This window comes from Benincasa hispida, chromosome 8, assembly GCF_027475165.1.
Source record: "Benincasa hispida cultivar pf3 chromosome 8, pf3_genome.v1.1, whole genome shotgun sequence".
Lineage (NCBI taxonomy): Eukaryota > Viridiplantae > Streptophyta > Magnoliopsida > Cucurbitales > Cucurbitaceae > Benincasa > Benincasa hispida.
In genome coordinates, this window is record NC_143485.1 from 30,611,718 (window position 1) to 30,633,560 (window position 21,843).

At 31.7% G+C, this 21,843-nt stretch overlaps 1 protein-coding gene, 1 long non-coding RNA gene and 1 pseudogene across 7 annotated transcripts; 1 reads left to right on the forward strand and 2 right to left on the reverse strand.

Moving 5' to 3' along the window:
• Positions 1-258: 258 nt before the first annotated feature.
• On the forward strand, positions 259-3,148 carry LOC120083318 (fe(2+) transport protein 1-like). Its single transcript, XM_039039017.2, has 3 exons — positions 259-949; positions 1,153-1,302; positions 2,621-3,148. Exons 1-3 carry the CDS (start codon positions 353-355, stop codon positions 2,924-2,926), a joined length of 1,053 nt encoding a protein of 350 aa, XP_038894945.2. The 5' UTR covers positions 259-352; the 3' UTR covers positions 2,927-3,148.
• An 8,722-nt stretch (positions 3,149-11,870) lies between these two features.
• Positions 11,871-18,803, reverse strand: LOC120082854 (uncharacterized). 6 transcript variants are annotated; one of them, XR_016531183.1, is made up of 5 exons: positions 18,681-18,803; positions 16,789-16,899; positions 16,276-16,618; positions 15,652-16,053; positions 11,871-12,072 (listed from the first exon to the last, which is right to left on the reverse strand). It is a non-coding gene; the product is annotated as an uncharacterized LOC120082854 (long non-coding RNA). The 6 variants fall into 6 exon arrangements; XR_016531181.1 differs by having other exon boundaries at positions 15,652-16,100; XR_016531182.1 differs by lacking the exon at positions 15,652-16,053.
• On the reverse strand, positions 12,375-15,640 carry LOC150034499 (uncharacterized; annotated as a pseudogene).
• Positions 18,804-21,843: the final 3,040 nt, after the last annotated feature.

A 21,843-nucleotide genomic window follows, 5' to 3' on the forward strand; every position in this document is an offset into this window, starting at 1 on the left:
AGATAGGAAAATAATGGTTATGAAAACTTGATGAACTGATTTTTTTTTATTAAAATATACTTTGTTAATTAATTAAACTCATTGATTGGGCTATTGAGATAGTTGCATTAAAAAATAAAATAAAAAGAATGGAGAGCACATGATGGCAACAAAAATAGAAACGTTTGATTTAAAATACCTTTTGGAGGGTTGATGAGAGAATCCCCTTGTTGTTGGGGTTTGTATATAAATAATAAGTTGTCCTTGTGCAAAATTCCACAACTCGAGGAAATTGAGATATCAATTTTCACATACAAATCCAAATCAAGTAGAGAAAAAAAAAAACTTGAAAGAAGCCAAAAGTCAAAATCATATGGCATCCTTCACTAAGCTCATCTCAATCCTCTTCTTTCTCATCTGTTTTCTCACAACCCAAGCCGTTTCACAATCTGATGAATGTGAAACCACAAACAATTCTTGCACCAATAAAGACAAAGCTTTACGTCTTAAAATCATCGCCATTTTCTCGATCCTAATTGCGAGCGTTATCGGTGTTGGCTCGCCTCTCGTCACCCGATCGATCCCAATGTTGCACCCCGATAGAAACATGTTCATCATCCTCAAAGCCTTTGCAGCTGGCATAATTCTTGCCACCGGTTTCATGCACGTTTTGCCTGATTCTTTCGACATGCTTTGGTCGAATTGTCTCCAAGACAATCCATGGCATAAGTTTCCCTTTTCAGGTTTCGTCGCCATGATATCAGCCATTGTCACTCTCATGGTGGATTCTATGGCTACTAGTTTATATACCAAAAAACATAACGAAGTTATGCCTGAGAATGCGCCGAGAGGAGAAGATGATCGTGAGTTGCCTGTGGTCAGTGGTGGCCATTTCCATGGCCACCATCATAGGGACGCAAAAGAATCTAATGTTGGTTCTCAACTCTTGCGTTATCGTGTTGTTGCCATGGTAAACATTTTTATTCTCATTCTCTTTCTATTTTTCTTTTGTTTCATTTATTGCTATTCAACGAAAAAGAAGAAAATATTTTAAACCTAAATATAACTCAACCAGTTAAATCATATATCATCAAAATCTGAATCATATTACCACCCCTTCTTATTGAATAAGAAAGATTCTTGATTTGTATTGTGTTTAAATCTTGTGGTTAGGTTTTGGAATTGGGAATTGTGGTTCATTCAGTTGTGATTGGACTTTCACTAGGAGCAACAAATGACACTTGCACAATCAAAGGTCTAGTGGCTGCTCTTTGTTTCCATCAAATGTTTGAAGGGATGGGTCTTGGTGGCTGCATTCTCCAGGTAATTCATTACTATTTCTTTAAACATTTTATTTTACTTGTGTATGAGAAATTATTACTTTTAAAACATTTATTTATTTAACTTATATTGAAAATTTCTTTTTTACTTCTTTTGAAATATTTTAATTCGTTATTTATATATAATGTAAGTGAGATATATAAATACGAGTGTATTTAAGATGTTTCCTACATTGTCTTTATTTATTTATTTATTATTTTTTAAAGTAAATTTCAAAGTAGCTCCTATGGTCAATCTATATTGTACGATATCGATACCAATATCAATTATTGGCCACACATCATATTTAATAATAGTTTTTATATGATATGTCAATGGATTATTTATTAGACATTAAATTACCATCTATGTTGAAAGTCCATGCCCTTGTAAACCATCCGTTGAATAAACCCTAAAACATGTTCTTATCATCCAAACCATGACTCCTTTCCCCACTTATTAATATAGTGATCATTATATTGATTTGAAAAAAAAGGCAACCTAAACTTTTTTTTTAACTCATATAATCTTCGTCCAAAATATCAAAGGTTCTACGATCTTTGGTGAAGTAAACAGTAAACATTTGGAAGTGATTCTAAAATTATTAAAATCATCTCCTTTTTTTAATCACTCAAAACTCCTTTATTATTTAATTTTACTCGTTTAAATGCAATCTTCACATAATCAAAATGGATTTTAAATGACTAAAAGCATATTTTTTAATCACCCCCAATTCCTAAACATGCCCTAAATCAAAACAAAATGTTAGATTAAAATTTTATTCTCAACTTTCCATTTTAAAAATTGGATTCAAGCAAATGGTGACTCTCCCATATGCTATGAGATATTTCTTATTAAATCAGTAAAAGTATTTTAACAAGTTTTTTTTCCCTATCTTTTTTTGGGTCCTTTAGATTATTTAGGTTCCTATATATAGGCCATTAACCATACCTCAAAAAGAAAAGTACTACCCAAAACAAAATTATTCTTCAAAAAGATATAGGACATCCTCATCAAGCAATCAAATCCTAAAAACCTTAAACAAAACCCTAAGTCTCATTTAGTAACCATTTGGATTTTTGGGTTTTGTTTTTGAAAATTAAGCTTGGATCATCATCATTTCTTACCATGATTTGCATCTTTCTTAAGTACAATGGTTGAATTTCTAATAATTGTTGAAAAGTAGATAACAAAGGAAGAAATTTAGTAGTGGAAATGGTGTCTATATGCTTAATTTTTGTTTACCAAACAGGATCTAAAATTCAAGAATTTTGAATGTAGGATTGATTTGTAAGTGTGTGTGTTTTGAATACTGATGCAGGCAGAATACAAGTGGATGAAGAAAGCAATAATGGTATTCTTTTTCTCAGTGACAACCCCATTTGGGATAGCCCTTGGAATAGGGTTATCAAAGACATACAAAGAAAACAGCCCTAGTGCACTCATAACTGTGGGTTTGCTAAATGCTTCTTCAGCTGGCCTTCTCATTTACATGGCTTTAGTGGATCTTCTTTCTGCTGATTTTATGGGCCCAAAACTACAAGGCAGCATCAAACTCCAAGTCAAATCCTATATTGCTGTCCTCCTGGGAGCTGGTGGCATGTCTTTAATGGCAAAGTGGGCTTGATTTCTATTAAAATTCAACCCCATCTTTTTCTTTCAATAAATTAGTTTGTAATTCACTCTCAAATTTTCAACCCTTTTCTCCCTCTCTCTCTTTCTCTCATCTAATTTTCTCATCATATCATTCCTTTTTCTTTCTTCTTCTTCTTTTCTTCTTGTGTTTGTAGGTTGTAATTACTGTGATGATCTCCTTAAATGTCAATGATATGGTGTATTTTTATGGGCAGTTCTTAATTTCTCTTTTTCAAGTTGGATTAGTAAATGGATGCTTAACTAGTTCTTCTTTGTAAAGTGTGTTACTCTATAGAGAGTTATTCTTGTCCTTAATAAAATTTAGGGTAAAAGTTATTTTTACCCTTTTTTTTTCCTTTTTGCTCTTTTAATCTTTTACCTTATTGAGTTATAATTTTTTTATTTAAATTATGGGTAGAGGTTCAAGTTTTTTATATTCAAAACGTATGTAGATCACCTATTATGCTTAAGCCAAAATGAATCTTTTAGGCTCCATTTGATAATCTTTTGATTTTTGAAAATCAAATATTTAAACATCCTTTTTGCCTTTATGTTTCCTTATTTTATTGTCTACTTTCTACTAATGTTTTGAAAAATCAAGCCATGTTTTAAAACTAAAAAAATATAGATCCCGTTTGGTAATCATCTCGTTTTTTGTTTTTTGTTTTTGAAAATTAAATCTATTTCCTTCATTTTCTTATAATAGTTTGCATCTTTGTTATGTACAAAAGTTGTAATTCTAAACCAAATTTCAAAAACAAAAACGAGTTCTTATGAACTACTTTTTTTAGTTTTCAACATTTGATTTGGTAAAGAGCTATGTAGTTATGAGTTCAATCTATGGTGGTCACTTACCTAGGATTTGATATCATGTAGGTTTCCTTTGCAATAAATTTAGATATGAAAATGATGTTTCTAGGCTTAACTTTCAAAAATTAAAAACTAAATTAAACCAAATGGTTACTAAATTGGGGCATAGTTCTTAAAAATCTATTTTTGTTTTTAAAATTAGATTAAGAACTAATTTTTTTTAGTTAAAAAAAAAACTCTTACGTTGCAGGCTGATTTATTATTATTATTATTATTATTTTGTGGCCGGTAGGTGATGACTTTGTTGGATGTGTTGGGTGTTTGCAATTTTATCAAACTTGGATATGTCCAATTAACACTTTTTTTTTTTTTTTTTTTTTGAGAAGGAACTTTATGTCTTTTCTAATTGCTTGACTTTCTAGTTGGGTTTCCATAATATTATTTAAAGGTGAACTAAGTCATTTGTGATTGATATTATGTAGGCTATATTTTAGGTAATTTGCTTAGTTTTCTTAGTAATTTTGTCCAACTTCTTTTCAAGGAGAGTATTCAATTAAAATTTATAATTTTAACCTGCAAATTTTAAAAAATAAACTTTAGGTTGGTGCAAAAATCCAAACATAAAAAAATGCATCTAACATTCACGTGATACTAATAGTGAATTTGTTTGAAAGAGAGAAAGAACGTGACCTATAAAAGAGAAAACCTTGCTCACTAGCGTTGTACTGCTTACCACACAGACTCCGATACTTAAAGTCAAAGAGTGAAAGAATGTGAAAGTTAGAGAGTTTAAGAATAGGATTCAAATTATCTTATATGAAGCTATAATGATGTGTTTTAAAGAGGTGATTGACCTAAGTTGTTCTGATAGGGTTTTGAAGTCGCTTTAGGATAATTATACAACTTATTGGGTCAGGAGGCGTACTTTGTTTTGCGTTTGGCTAGGATCAATCGAGGCCGAGCATCTTCCCCTAGGCCCATTTTGGCCCTAGCTAGAGTGATGCTTTGAGTTTAGCCATGCAAGGGACACGCCTCATTAGCTATTCCCAAGGCTAAGCCTTAGCCTTAAATGAGGTCAAACATATTAACTTGGGCTTTGACACTAACTAACCCTCTCCGTCTAAGCCTAAAATAGGCCTAGTGTATTATTTTGGCCCAAATCTTGTTATTTTCTCGCCCGTGTTGCTTTACTCCTTATTTTATGTTAATTATATCATTCGATCCAAAATCACCCATAACACTCTAAAATTTGTACGATTTTTTCTTCAGTTTAACGAGTAGAAACGGTTAATGGATCTTTACCATTCGATCATCCGCAACCGAGTTATGTCCTTCAAATTTGGCTTATACATGTTAATTACTGCTATGATAACTTCAAATAAAATTTCTTATTCATCATCCAACCATTATCTGACTTAAACAATTATTTTTCTTCCTAAAAAGAGATTAGTATTGTTAGATTAAGTTTTTGATTTGGTAATGAGTTGGAATATTTGTTGTTTAAAGGGAAAAAAAAGTTCAAGTAACTTTTCCTTTCATATGAGATAAGAGCTATACTTTATTGGCTTATGGGCATTGGAGAATCAAGCAATTGACCTCCAAAATGATAACAGGTGCTTTATTGTCTAAACTATTTTAGCAAATAGAACCATAAAAATCTTGGTGAAATTATATTTCTTTCAATATAAAATTAGAAAACTACTATGGATATGAACCAACCAATAAAGCACAAAATATTTAATCCATCAAAGCACATAAATCAAGCCTCATAAATACTCACATTAATACAAACCTAGACAAAAATTAAGTAAAAAGTATTTTTCAAATCAAAACTAGTTCCCAATAAAATTATATACTCCTAGCTTCTGATTATGTCCACAACTAATCACTAATATTCGAATGAATAATTTAAAAAAAAAAAAAAAAAAAAAAAAAAAAAAAAAAATATATAATATAAAACCGATTATCGTATAAAAAAATGTAATCTCTGACATCAATGTTAGGATAGATTAATGCAAGTCTCTTCATCTTTTTTTTTTTCTAAAAAAAATAAGAGCATAATTAATGTTTGATTGTTTGACTATAACAATTATAAATGAAAGATGCTATTAGAGACTTGGGATAATCTCTTTAATTACAAATATCTAAAGTTGATGACTTTGTTTAGTCACGTGCACGAATATAATTTGGACAGTAAATCTTAATTAGAAGATTGCCTAATCTAATAGAGCTTTTTCCCCTCAACTAGTTCATATATTTTAAAAATTTTCAATTTAATCTCTCATCTATTATTAAAATTTTCAATTTTCTCCTATTAACGGTAAATGTTTGATTGTGAATGTTGAAATCTGTAGATGATTTATCTCATATAATAAATAAAGAGAAGAAGATTTTAAATAATTTCTATTCTTACTTTGAGAAATTTAGAAAAAACTATAAAGTTTCCATTCTTAAGTGAACTTATTTTTACTCGAAGAAAAATGAACTCATTCTCCCTATTTTATGATGATATAAGTCAATTTTAACCTTCACTGAAGAATAAAATTGAGCCTCTTTCAATTATAGGGACCTAAGAAACATCCCAACAATAATGATGCACTAAACTTATAATTAGCCTAGAAATTTGACTGGATAAAAAGACAAATTAAAAACAAAGAAAGAAAATAGATAATGTTAAACAAATGATGATATCTTGTTTAGTTATTTAATTATTTATTGCAAGTCAAATGATTTACATACATCAAATATATCTTGGAATTGGATAGACTTTTCTACTTTGTTAATTGAACATTTATTATATTATAATTTAATTAAATAATGGATTTAAATCTTGTTTATTCTTAAACTAAAATATTAGGGGTGTGGCATAAATGACATTCGAACTCTAAATAATATTATTTGTAGCATAAGGGGAAAAAAATTGCACATATAGCACAAAAATAGACTCAAATACTGGAAAGACTAAAAGGCCCAATTGATTTTCATGCGCTTGTTTTTTTGAATTTGAATGATAGTTTCCATGAGCAACTATCACTGATAGTTTCTATCAATGATTATCATTGATAACTTCTATCGGTAGCTATCATTGATAGTTTCTATCAATTAGAATCAACTTGAATATTAACATTTAGGCTATCAATGGCTTTCAATGATAGACTTTCATCCATGACTATTAGTTGCTCTCTTTGATAAAATTTCATCAATGACTATTAATTTTTAAAAACTAATACTCAAGTCTATTGTTGATTATCGGTGATAATCTTCAATCATGGTCATCGCTGATGTTTCAATAAGTGGATATCAAATTTGAGAGAAAACTATTAACTTTCAAAGATTAACACTTAAGCTATCAATTACTATCACTAAGGGTGTTCAAAAAATCCGATAACCCAAAAAAACTGATCAACCCAATCCAACCCGTGTGGTTTGGGTTGGGTTATCAATTCATTTGCGTTGGGTTGGGTTCAAATAAATGAAAATTGTATGGGTTGGGTTGGTTCATAGGTTCACCTAATATAACCCAAACCAACCCGAATTTATAATTAACTTTAAAATATTTTTTTTTATTACTTATAACACAATTATTTATACATATATTGATTTTAATTTTATTTATTTTCAATATTTTTCTAATAATTTATTCTTCAACAACTTTTAAAAGTAGTTTCTTTGTATTTTAGAAAGAAAGTTTTCACTATATAAATGGACATTGGATTGTTAATCTTAATTCAATATATGAAAATAATTAAATTAAATTTTTACATATTTACATTTTGTTTCTTTTTAGAATAAAATTTTAAATAAATGATCTGACTAACCAGAACCAACCCAACCTAAATATTTCATGGTTGGGTTGGGTTGGGTTCATTTTTTAATAAGGGTTATTTGGGTTAAAAAAAAATTTACAACCCAAACAATTAGGTTTGTTCTAAAAAGTCTTTCAACTTAACTCAACCCAACCCATGAATACCCTTAACTATCACTGATAAAACTTCTACAAGCAACTAACAATTTTAAAATATTAACACTTAAATACTATTGCTTTTTATTACTCATGGATTTCAATTAGTGGCTATCAACTCTGATTAGTTATCCGTAATTAACAACTAAGTGGCTAAGGTTCAAAAAATGCTTTCCACTAATTCTTCATCTCGTGTTGGATTCTTTGTTTATGACGATGATTGATCGTGAATCTTTGATTATCAATAGCTATGAGTGGCTATCACTAGTAGAATTCTATTAGTGACTATTAACTTTGAAATGAAACTATCAACTTTCAAAGATTAATACTTAAAACTATAAGTGACAGAAGTCTATCAGTGACTATCACTGGTAGTCTTTGTAGTGATGGAAATCTATCAGTGGTTATCAACTTTGAAATATTAACACTTCAAGTTATTAATGATAGAAAGATATCAATACTTATCACTGGTATAACTCTATCAACTTTAGACTTATCACTTCGTGTAAATCTGTGCACATAAATGTACACTATTCATTGTAATAATTAACTTGTATTGAATTTATACTATTTTTGTCACTACAACAAATATCATATACAATAGCAGACCAAAAAGGCTATCGTAGGCTTTTAATAATGTTATGGAAATTCCAACACTTTTGATAGTGTTTTTTGTTAGCTATAACATGTGCTACAAAAAGTTCGTTTTTTATTGCGGAATTATCATGCTATGGAAATATTTCATAGTGTTAGCAAAAAAAAGTTATGTTCTCTTTAATAGCATTTTTAATAGCATGAAAAAAAACATTGTCAAAACTATTTTACAGCATTTTTAGTAGCATAAAAAAAGACTATAAAATACTTTCTATAGCATTTTTAAGCATTTTGCCGTAGTCAATATTATTGAAAGTCTCTTACTTTTTATAGCGTTTTTTCAATGCTATAAAAAAGTTATAAAAAGTCCATTTTCAATTGCATGATTTTAATGTTGTGAAAACATTTTATAACATTACATAAATGTTATGATTTACTTTTAATAGCTTTGTTTATAATAATGAAAATGTTATGATTGACATTTAATAGCGTGTTTTATAATAATTAAAAATGTTATAAAAACATGTAGGATTTTTAATCTTGTCGTAATAGCCAATAATTGTCGGGGATGTCCTAAAACTCGCAGTTTGTAATTCATATTAAACATTCTATTTATCAATAAAATATTATTGAGTATTCTATTCAATAAAGTTGTTAATATTGCATTCTATTATGAAAATCCAAATAAACAAATTTATGGCTATAGTATGACTACTTTAACTTTATATAGTGACATAAATAGGATCAAGTTGTAGTATATAGCCTAAATGGTCTATAAGTATACGGATGAAATTGGGTATCTCATCCTGGTAACAGGATGCGGCTCATTTTGTATATGCTGATACAAATGATGTGATCCACAGATCATTCATGTATAGACATGTGAGTGGGGCATCCTATGCAATGAGTTTGCATAAGACTGGACCTCGAGATAGTCATTTTTCTTTATAACAATCGTTTACTATTAAAACTGACTATTTCATACTAAAATAACTTAGGATAACTCGATCTTAATCCTGAGCTAACTATGAACTCCTGTTTATTCGGGTTTATCCTTTGATCTGCATAGGTGAGAGTAGTCCAACAACACTGCTCAATAAGCCTCCCATTTTAGGGATAAGACCGGATAGATAGCTGGGGACATAGCCTTGCAAGATGGAATTCACTCCTACCCATCTTAGGGTTAGCAGATAGGTTGTTCTCTTAAGATTTGATTCCGAGACTTGAACAACGAGGCCTCACCCTCTCTTGGTAGAGAGGGACATGATTCATAGTGGTATTGTGAATCAGTTGTTCAATAGAGAGTCAATGGGAGCTTAAGGTGCAAGATGCATTTACAGGAGTAAAACGGTAATTTTGACCCAGCTGTAAATACGAACGACTTGTGAAGGTTCGACTTACCGATTATGGTTGAAATGGATAGAGATATATCTACAGTGAGGAAAGTGCAACTATCGAGTTATAGTGGTATGCCTTGATAGTTAACGAATAGTGATTAATTCGATTTTAAAGAGTTTAACCAATTAATTACAAATTTTTGGAGCTCATGATCTGTAGGTCCATTAGGTTCCTCTACTAGCTCATAAATTGGATTAATAAATTGAGTAATTTTGGATGAAATTAAGGTTATGAATTTAAAACGTTCAAATTCAATTTTTAGGGTTTCAATTAATTATATATAAGACAATTGAAACGTTTAATTTTATCGAAAATTAAACGAAATTGGAGAATCAATTAATATTTAAATTATGAATTAAATATTAATATTATGAAATTGAATCATATTGGTGGAATTGGTGTTTTACTAATTTAATATTAAGATATTAAATTAATAATAATTTAATTTAATTAAAAGGTTTAATTAAAAATTGAATTTAGTTTTATTTAAATTAATTTTATAAAACTAAATTATGTAAATAAAATTATTTTATTTAAATAAAGAAAATCAATTTTACAAAAAAAATGATTAATTGAGTTAGTGGATTTCCACTAAACTCAATTTGGGTGATTTATCACCCAATTCTACTTACCTCTTCAATTAAAACCCTAAATAGAAGCTGTCCTATATGCAGGCATCCTCCATGCATGAAACTGGTTTATATATTGAACTTTCATGTTGAGAATTGAGAGTCTCTGAATTTTTAAACTGAAAGGCTACTGGTTTAAAAACCCTCAAAACCCACCTAAGTTCATCCAAAATTCAGCTCAATTTGAGTGTTTCCATCACACATTCCTTCTTGAGTTTAGTAGAGAAGATCTTGGTGGTGGTCTACTTGAAGTTTCAAGCTCAAATTCGTGGAGATCCAGCTGAATCGTGGAGAGTTCTTCAAAGGTATTATACAACACAAACCCTCTTATGAACTTTACTTGTGTAGCATGTTTAAAACTATAATTAAGTATAGTTAGAGTGCTTATTGATTCTGAATTCTTCCGTTGCATGTTATATTATTCCTTCATAAAAATCAATTTGTATATAAAAAATATAATTATTTCATAAGATTGACAAATTGTTTCAAATATAATTGTAACATTATATTAAATACACATTTAATGTAAGTAAGTGGATTTACATCAAAATAAACCTTCAAGAGTCCCAAATTATAATTTACCGCTCGCAACTATTTATCTTTATTTTTTAGCTCCTCTTGAACTACAACTCATTTGTTCCAACTCTAGAGTCGCATAAAAATTAAATTTCTCAATTCTTCAATATTTTGTTTCAAAGAAAACAAAAACCACCAACAACCCGAAAGTCAAATTATGGTTCAAAAGGCAAACTCCAGAGAACTAATAAGTAAAGAAACAATTCATACCTCCTTCATAAATAAATAAATAAATAAAAAAAAAAAAAAAACCTCCTACATAAACCTCTCCTCATGCATGGTCCCAAAATTTCCTATAGAACTCAAAATCATAAGATTCATAACTAATACATAACCCTTCAACAATGTAGCCCCGAGGTTAATGATAAAGAGTCTTTAAAGTTAACAAAAAATTATAAAACCTCTTAGATTGAGAAACAAAACTTTTATGATAACATTGTTAACAAACAACCTAATAAATTACTTTCACGAATGGAAAAATATGGTTTTTAATCAAGCAATTTTATGCATTAGATAGAAGTAGAAAACTATTACAAGGACATTCATTAAGATAAAAAAACAAAACATTAAAGTAAACAGAAAATTGCATGTATAGCACAAACATGTCACTACAAGAAATCTGACTTCTCCCGACATCACATTTCATTGGGATAAAGTGTGAAAAATTTGTCGGGAGAGGCTCTCCCAATGCATAAACGGTCGTCGTGATTTTGATCGGGAGAAACTCGTCAAGAGAGGAACTCCCGACACCTAATAGATGGCGTCGGGAGTTCCCCCATAACCCCCGACGCCGTTTGTGCGTCCAGAGTTCCACCATTACTCCCGACGCCATTTTAAAGTGCGTCGGGAGATCCTATATGTGTGGAGAGTATTAAAATTTAATATATCGTTTGTAATTTTTTAAAATTTGATCTGAAAACCTGTAAAACATATTAAACCAAATAAAGATTCACATAACTAAAAAAACGAAAATGAAGTCCAAATTATAACAAGTAAATAAAAAATTACAATATTCAAACGAAGTCGATACTAGAAATTACAATATCCAAACGAAGTCGATAAACATTCATATCACAAATACATAAAAGAAGTAAAATCAAAACAACATCTGGAACACTTCTTGAATACATCATCTTCAACAATTGTCTCAGCTCATCTCCCAACAATATTCTACAATAAAACAAAAACATTGAAATGTTATATCGATAAACATCCACAACATATTCAAACTTTGTAAACATTCATAAATACACAAGACAGCCAAGTTCAAAGACAAAACGGGTGTAATGAAACTCTACCCACCCCTCAGGACAAACATGGAACCTCCCGAACATTAAAAACACACAAAACGAGTAAACAATGACCAACACACATAAAACTCAAATTCGTCCCCAAAATGGTTTATCTCAACCCCCTCCCCCCCCAAACACATTAAACTTCGTAAACATTAATAAATACACAAGATAGCCAATTTCAAGGATAAGACGGGTGTAACGAAACTCTACCCACCCCCCCACGACAAACATGGAACCTCCCGAACATCAAGAACATACAAAATGAGTAAACAATGACCAACACACATAAAACTCAAATTTGTCCCCAAAATGGTTTATCTCAACCCCTCACCCCTACCACATTAAACTTCGTAAACATTCATAAATACACAAGATAGCCAATTTCAAGGACAAGATGGGTGTAATGAAACTCTACCCACCCCCCACGACAAAAGGATAGCCAATTTCAAGGATAAGACGGGTGTACCATTACATCGAAAAAGGCAGGTGGGAATATTCTCTCCAATTTACAAAGTATGACTATGATGTCTGCTTGTAGTCTGTTCAAATCACTTACACATATTGTCTTTGCACATAAGTCACGAAAGAATGTACACAACTCAACAATAGCAGTGGATACGTTCTTCGGTAGGTATGCTCGAATACCAATAGGGAGTAGTCTGTGAAGTAACACATGACAGTCGTGTGTTTTCAGCCCCGATATTTTTCCATCTTTGTTATTGACACATCGTGATATTTAGATACGAATCCATCAGGGAATTTTACTGATTTCAAATACTTACAAAACAAAATCTATTCACCATTTGTTAATGTGTATGCTGCGTGTGGTTTTACAAATCTGTTATCGACCTGTATCAAGTGTAGGTCATTTTCTATCTTCAAATCTTGTAAGTCTAATCGAGCGTTCGTTGTATCCTTTGTCTTTCCTTCAATATTTAAAAATGTGCCCACTAAATTGTCGCATATGTTTTTTTCAATATGCATTACATCCAATTTATGTCGTAACAATAGTCTGGACCAATATGGAAGTTGGAAAAAAATACTTTTTTTAGTCCAGTTTAGAATTCGCTTTCTTTTTTTATCTTGCTTCGATGGATGTTTGCTAAGCACATAAAAGTTTAGCGTATTTATTTGTTGTAATATCTCTTCTCCATTCATTACGACTAGTGGAGGTCTACGTTCAACTTTTCCATCATGTTGTCTACTTCGACGCTAACTATGATTCTCTAGAAGATAACGTCGATGTCCCATAAATGATATATTCCCTCTTATCCCGAAGGATAAGTTATCTTCTTTGCATATTGGACATACTTGATAACCTTTTGTACTCTACCCAGATAAGTCACCGCACGCAAGGAAGTCATTAATCGTCCATAATAAGGTAGCATATAGTTGAAAAAACTCACCAGCAACAGAATCATAAGTTCGCACACCAATTATCCACAACTCTTTCAACTATTCAATCAACGGTTGCAAGTAATCAATTTCTTTTCTAGGAGATTTTGGATTAGGTATAAGCAAAGACATGAAGAATTTTGTTTCCTTCATGCATTTCCAAGGGGGCAAATTATAAGGAATTATCACCACAGGCCACATACTATAAGAAGTGCTCATATTTCCAAACGGATTGAAGCCATCTAAAGCTAATCTCAAATGAACATTTCGAGGATCTAAAGCGAAATGAGGGAATTCACGATCAAAATGTTTCCACCCCTCTACATCAGCTGGATGTCGCAATACATCCTCCGTTTCAACTCGCTTATCTTTATGTCATCTCATGTCAGAAGTGCCTTCTTTTGATACAAACAATCGTTTTAATCTCGGTATCAATGGAAAATGACGCAATACCTTATGTGGTATTTTTTTACCCTTGCCATCATTAACTTTGTACCGAGACTCACCACAAACAGAGCATTGTTGCAAATCTGCAAACTCTTTCTAATACAATACACAATCATATTTGCATGCATGAATAGACTCATAACCTAGGCCTAAATCACGCAATTTTCGCTTGGCTTCATAAAAGGAAGTAGGTATAGAGGTGTCAGCTGGAAATGCTGCTTTTAACAATTCCAGCAACATGTTAAACGATTCGTTACTCCAGCCGTTCAAAACTTTGATATGCATCAACTTCACTAAAAAGTTCAAGGACGAAAATTACGAACACCTAGGGTATAATTCATTACATGCTTCGGTCATTAAATCCTCGAATAAGTTCGTGGTATCTCTTTCTTGACCATTCAAGGACATTTCATTCTCAATTCTTTCTTCATTTGCATTTTCATTTTCAATTGAAACTTGTAAATCATTTATAAGATTCAACATCTCATTTTCTCCGACAGCATTACTCTTTATACTATCTACTTCAACATCCTGAAATGAATGACTTGTATGACTTCTAGATAAGTTTATTGGCTCTCCATGATATACTCATTCACAATATGAGGGAGATATTCCATATATTAATAGATGTCGCTCCACAATATCTATCTTTTCCCAAATTGAATTCATACAATTCTTGCATGGACATCTTATTCGTCCGGAATCATTAACATGAAACCTTGTCATATCTAAGAACTGTGATACGCCTTCTCTATACTCCATTGATAATTTATTTCTTAGTTTAATCCATTCTTTATTCATCTTTAAAAATAAATATTTTCTGACCAATTTGTAATCTAAAACAATAACCTGGATTAGAAGACAAAGTACAAAGTATTATTAAGCATTGAGTTCTATAATTTTCATTTTTTAAGGCAAAATAAACACATAGGTCCCTAAACCATTTAAATTGCCTTAACAACTTTCAAATGTTTTATTTAGTACGTCTCCAAGCTTTCAATTTTGTGTCTAATATAGGCCTTTCATCTATTCAACATCTTCTAAAATTTACGAGCCTATTGGACACAAAATTTAAAGTTCAATTTTCTATTAGACACAAAATTTAGTTTTATGTCTGTATATTCTTTAAAATATTTTAAAATATTAAATGTGTTAAGTACCAAATTGGAGGTTTAAAGATTTATTTATATTTTTTAGATTAATATAGGTCTTTCATTTATTCAACATTTTCGAAATGTTAAATCATGCATGCTTAGGCTCCAAATAACCAACATCATATGACATGTTCGTTATAAAATTACTCTCAACAATTTCAGAGAATTGTAAAACAAATATATTCTGCAAAATTGACGAGATATTAATGGGCATGATTTGTACAAAAAAAATTTCAGAGAAATTTTAATGGGCATGATTTTAATGGACATAATTTGTACAACAATTTCAGAGAATTAACAAAAGCGAATACAATATTGAAACACATTTTAATGGGCATGATATGTACAACAATTTCAGAGAATTAACAAAAGCGAATACAATATTGAAACACATTTTAATGGGCATTTCACATATGATTTAAATAAATATACAAGAAAAAATAAAATGAAAGAATTACCAGCGAAAAGACGACAGCAGCGGCGGGCAATTGATTGCAGCTGCTGACTGAAGGTAGGAGCGGCGGCGGACGAAAAATGGGGAAAAATGGGAGAGGGAGGAAAAGGAGTTGAGAGATATGGGATAGGAAAAATGGAAGAAAAATTGGATGGGAAAAATGGAGAAAATGGAGAAGGAGGGAAAATTTTGGGAAGTGCGGGGGGGGGGGGAAAGGAGAAGGAGTCTAGTTTAAACCAAATCCCTCTCCCGACCCCGCCCGACGGTCAAACACGTTTTACTCGTCGGGGGTTCTCGACCTTTACTTTATCGGGAGAGACCGTCTCTTCCGACGACCTAATTCCCGATGCTCTATTTAGGCGTCGAGAGAACTCCTTTTTCTTGTAGTGTTCTCAGTGTATCACTCCTTAAGAGAAAATTTTGATCGTAAAACAAAAATGCAACATTCAAATACTACAAAGTAGAATAACCATATAATAGTTAGAAGGGTATTTGAGAATAACCATATAGTAGTTATCTATATTCAAATCCTATTTCCATTCCCTAACCAAACAGAATTCAACATTAAGAATCAAACCTAATATCTCATAAAAAAAATTTAAAAACAAAATATTAATAGCAGACTTACTTCCTAAATCTGTAGATTTTTCATGTCAAAAATCCAACAAACTTCACATGGAGAACTTTCTGAACATCGTTGTTGATTAGCAAGTGACTACCAATTGAGAAAACGTCATTCTACATCATACTTTCGCTCAATCCAAAAACTTAAAACGATAGGTGACACCAACAACTCATATTCTCACACCCAGAAATAAGAAACATAGATTGAAGATAGGACCCCAAAGAGAAAGGGCAAGTTTAATAGCATAGTACCTTTGAATGATGAATTGGGCTCATAATAAATGAAAAATCAGACAAGAAGAGCCAAAATATCAGCAAGAAGCCAGTTGAGCCACAAACTGATACTCCTAAACAAATAATTAAGAGTATAAGACAAACCCATAATTGGATTTTTCTCTACATTTCCATAACCAATCTTACAAATGCAAAATTTTCATCAACCAAACACCCTTAATTAAAGAATTTTTTTATACTAAGAAAAAAAATAGAGTACAGTCCTCAAGAAAAAATTAATAACCTGAAGAAATAGAATTGAAAAAACTTAGTTTTTTTCAATCCCCCACTGAAAATACAAGCAGCCAAGTCCAAGTGAAGTGATTTTTAAAGCTTAGCCAACAACTGGGGGTTCCTACATGTTGCAAAACTAAAGGTCAATTACAACAGAATGCAATCAATATATTATGGAAAACAAACCACAATAGAAGAAATGATTCCAGTTGGCAGCAAGACCAAGTCAATGTGAATATTTTATGGAATCAAGATATTGATGAATACTCTTATGTGGATCTACACAGCATAAGGTCTCTCATCTGCTATAATATCTAGAGTTCATAGTTCAGATTGACTGCAAAATCATCTCATGAATATACCTCTTGCAAAATCATCAATCAACAATATTCATCCCATAGAAACGACTATGTCGATAGACAATTGTTTATCCAATACTATCAATACAAATCACATTCACATTCGATGCATCAAGTATCCAATACTGTCATTAAAAGTTGAAATAACAAAATTTGTAATATTTGTTATAGTGTCCACCAAATATGATATAAAGATACCACCAGATGACTTTTGTTTCTGAAAAATTGAACCAAGGCATTATGTATGAGATATTTTTCCTAAAACAAAGATCTCAAATCAAATAGGAAAACAACTACGATATTATGAGATAAGCAAATGAACAAAGTTTACCTGCTACACAAGTTGCCAACTTTCCAAACAACAAATTAACAAGGAAATAAATGACATTTGGGCCAACATTTATCATAAATAACAAGAAAATTGTTGTGATGTCTACATTGAAATAGCCCAAAAAGAGCAAGTAACTTCTCAAGTAAGTCAAAAGACGACGAATATATGAGAAAATCAAAAGAAGACACCAAAACCTCATAAACACTACCTTGAGCTCCTATCGCTTGACATTGGCATGAGAGCAAAATTAAACTTACACAAAAAGAACAACTTGAAAATAAAAAGTGAACTAACAATTTACCTATGTTGTTGAAATAGAAATTATTCAATGGTCAATAAAGAACGACTTATCATCTTGAAGATCTAGCTCATGAAAAATCAACATCAATGACAAGTAATCCAGGAAACTCAATTATGGTACCACATATTAGCACATTAACATAAATACGAATATCACAAAAATAGATCCCATCACTTAATTGGAGAAGATAACACACAAAACCAATACTATTAACTTATAGAAATCTATCTCAATCAGTTGTATTATGTAACTAAATTATGGATATCACAATCTAGTTAAGTAGGAAGCACAATTTCTATCACAAGATAACTATCAAGATTAACATACTAAAAGATCAATTGCTTTTAGCTTATAAGTTTTAAAGAAAGTTTTTATTTCTTTTTCTTTTCTATAGTGAGTGAAGTCTAGGCTTACTCTAAGCCAATTAAAAAATTCAGTGACTTAACTCTTCTGTGTTACTTGTCTACAATACCACCTAGAATTTTTCAAAAAAGAACATTAAAACTACAATGAGAAAAACATTCGTAGTTCTCGTTTTCAGTAGTGAACTCTGAAAACATAAACATATTTAGGATGGAAGTTTATTATTCGTTTATAGACTTTCATGAGAAAGATAACAAAAATAATGCTACGCTACAAAGAAAACCAGTAATGGAAAAGAAATGTTTTCATACTCCACTTGTAGGAAGCAATAAAAAAAAAAACCCAAATGACACAGAATAGATCTAGATTTGTATATTTTCCAAACCTACAGTAGCCGTTGAAAGGATGAAGAAGAAGAAGCCTCATCAAAATCCTAGAAGGGATTGGTAAAAATAAAGCCCTAGCTAAATAGAGATTGCGGTTTAAATGTAGGACTGATGAAAATCAAAGGAACAAGGGAGAAAAATATAGAGGAGTAAGAAACTTACCTTCTTAGAAACGATAGAGAAGAAGTTGACTAGAGATGGATTGTTGATGTTGCTCGAAAGAAATGAAATAGAGGAAGAAGATGTAGTAGGCACGTGAACAACTATGGAGATGCTAGAACAAATGAATGAAATTTGTGGAGATGGAGGAGAACAATGTTCGGGTTGATGCCCTAAATCTCGTATGATTCTATAGTTTGTAAACACCTATATGAATAAATATTTTATGATGTAATAATATGAGATGTTTTATTCACTACAGTTTTTGAAATATGAGATATTTTAGTTGCATTAACCACAAACCAATAAACTAAGATTCCTTGTTATCGTTCTAACTTGAGCATGTATGTGATAACATACAAGTGGATCGTGCTTTAAATGATAACCTAAATGGTCTATAGTATATAGATATAGGAGGGAAACCTTATCCTGATGACACTACGAGTGTGGCCCACTTTGTAGATGTTACAAGTGTTATAAAGTGCTACAAATGGTCTGATCCTAACCATTCATGTATTAGACATGCGAGCGGGGATGCTCTATACAAAAGAGTTTGTATAAGACCGAACCACGAAATGTTTAGTCTTGTTATATAACGTCGTTCATGACAGAGACTTTCATTTCACTAGGATGACCATAGATAACATGACCTTAATCCTGAGTGAGTTGAGAACTCTTGCCTATGAGGGCGATCATTTGATTTGTATGGGTACGAGTGGCCAGATCGCCGACTCAAACCTACCAATTTGAGGATTCGTCTAATTAGGGAGCTGGGAACTCGATGGAATTCGCTCCTTCCCCAATTTAGGGGTAAGTAGATAAATTGCTCCCTTAAAGGCTGATTCCAGGGCTTGAACAATGTGGTGCCACACTTTCTCTTGGCCCGAGAAAGATTTACTCATAGTAAGACTATGATGTATTGTTCATTAGAGGAATCAGAGTACTTAAGAAGTTATATATAATTACAAGGGCAAAATAGTAAATTGGTCCTACTGTATTTACAAGCGGTTTATGAAGAGTCATCGTATTGTTGATTGGTTATATCCAATGGACACAGAAATACATCTGTAGTGCGAAGAGTGTAGTTGTCGGTCTTTAGTGGAATGCCCAGTAGTTAACGAATGGTGGATATCGTGATTAAAGAGTTTAGTCAATTATTTACGTACCGTTGGAGCTTCAAGCTACAGGTTCATAAGATCCCCTTGGTAACTCAATGGATTCATGTTGAGAATCAGTTTTTGGGATAGTTTGAAGTGTTCAAATTAACAAGAGGAAATTTGATTATATACGATATAACTAAATTGCATCAATTATATGAGATATAATTGAATTAATGTATTAGATAAATCAATTGGAGGAATTATTGTTAAATGTTATAAAGGAGAAAAAGAACTATGGTTTATATATTGCATGAGATGTGATATGAAAACTATAGGTTATGAATATATTATTTATTTGTAATTAAATAAATTATGGGATAATTTTCGATTTTTTCTCCCAATAACCAACTTAGTGAGAAGTTGTGATCAGTTATGGTAACTGATGGATAAAATGAAAAAAAAATTTCTTTGTTCACTATGCAATCATTAAGCGATTGATAATCGGATGCACAAAAGATATAGCTATACGATAGCTTGAGAACATAAACGATCATGCAACAAGTTTGCTATATGATAGACACTTGTTTTCTAAACGATCGGTACTCAGTCTATACGATAGACTCTAGTCATCTCTCGCTTACTCGATCGTCTATACGATCTGTCAATTCCTCCTTCCCTCTACCAAATCCATACAGAGCCCACAACTCCTGGATTCTCGCACCGAGAATACCAAGGTAGCCTTCTGGTGGTGTCTGCTTATTGTTCGAGTGTCAAGTGTTGCTCGTTGCTGTTCAAGGTGAAGCATGAAGTTTGTGTTGCCGAGCGTTCGTGTTGTCAGATCGAAGGGAACAAGAAAAAAACTCTTCAAAGGTAAGTTCTCTTGATCTTTAGTACTTTCCTTTAGAAGCATGCTATAATTTCAAGTTTATGCATAACTATTATTGTTTGATTGTAAATGTGTATATTCTGTCACAATGGGGTTTGGAACGATCTCGTTTCTGCTCACTGATTCTTTTTTATAAGAGTTCCTTCAAAAGAACGATCTAACGAGGGAGAGAAATGAGTAAAAGAGAGAGGGAAAAGGTTTTTGTTCCAATGTTGGGTGAAAGAGAGAGAAATGAGTGAAAAGTACGAGGGAGAGAATACGCAATTGAGGGAAATTTTTTGTTCTAGTGTGAGAGAGAGGGAAAAGCGTAACCAAAAAAGTATTGGGCAGGATAATTAATTTAGTTTTCCGGTTTTTTAAAACCTTTTTTAATAGCATTTTTTTATAACAAGCTATCCTTAAATGTTATTAAAAGTGATATTTGTTGTCGTGTGTCATGATATATTAGATTGTTCCAATGATAAATTTATTGGATTGGTGTCCTCATTCTCCCGAAGTCTCGTTGTTTTGTAAAGATACACATTATTTAATGAATAAAATAAATGTTATTTAATTCTAGCATTTACTCATATCCAATAAATAAAACTCCTTGGTTATATTATGTGAACTTAAGCATGTATATGTAATATACAAGTGGATCGTGACTTAAGTGATAACCTAAATAGGTTTATAGTATAAGGATTGAGGTGGGATACCTGTTCCTGGTGACACTATAGATACAGCCCGCTTTGTAGAGGTTTGCAAGTGTTGTAAACTACTACAGATGGTTGATCCTGACCATTTATGTGGATGCGTGCGAGCGGGGGTGTCCTATACAAAGAGTTTGTATAAGACCTGGACCATGAGATTACTAGACTTTGTATATAACGTCGTTGATACTAGAGACTTGATCTCACCTAAACGACTATAGGTGACACGACCTCAATACTGAGTGTTTTGGGAACTTCTACCTTTGAGGGCAGTCCTTTGATTAGTATGGGTGAGAGTGGCCAGATTTCCAACTTAACATGCCTACCTTTTTAAGAACTTGTCTGATCTGGGAGCTGGGAACTCAATCCACAAGATGGAATTCACTCTTTTCCCGAAGTAGGGATAAGTAGAGAGATTGCTCCCTTAAGGGCTGATTTCGGGGCTTGAACATAGTGGCCACAGTTTTTCTTTGGAAGAGAAGACTCAGTCA

Coding starts and splice junctions, on each gene's coding strand:
- LOC120083318 (XM_039039017.2), top strand. CDS start 353: ATGGCATCCTTCACTAAGCTCATCTCAATCCTCTTCTTTCTCATCTGT. Junction 950..1,152: donor GTTATCGTGTTGTTGCCATG/GTAAACATTTTT, acceptor TCTTGTGGTTAG/GTTTTGGAATTGGGAATTGT. Junction 1,303..2,620: donor TTGGTGGCTGCATTCTCCAG/GTAATTCATTAC, acceptor ATACTGATGCAG/GCAGAATACAAGTGGATGAA.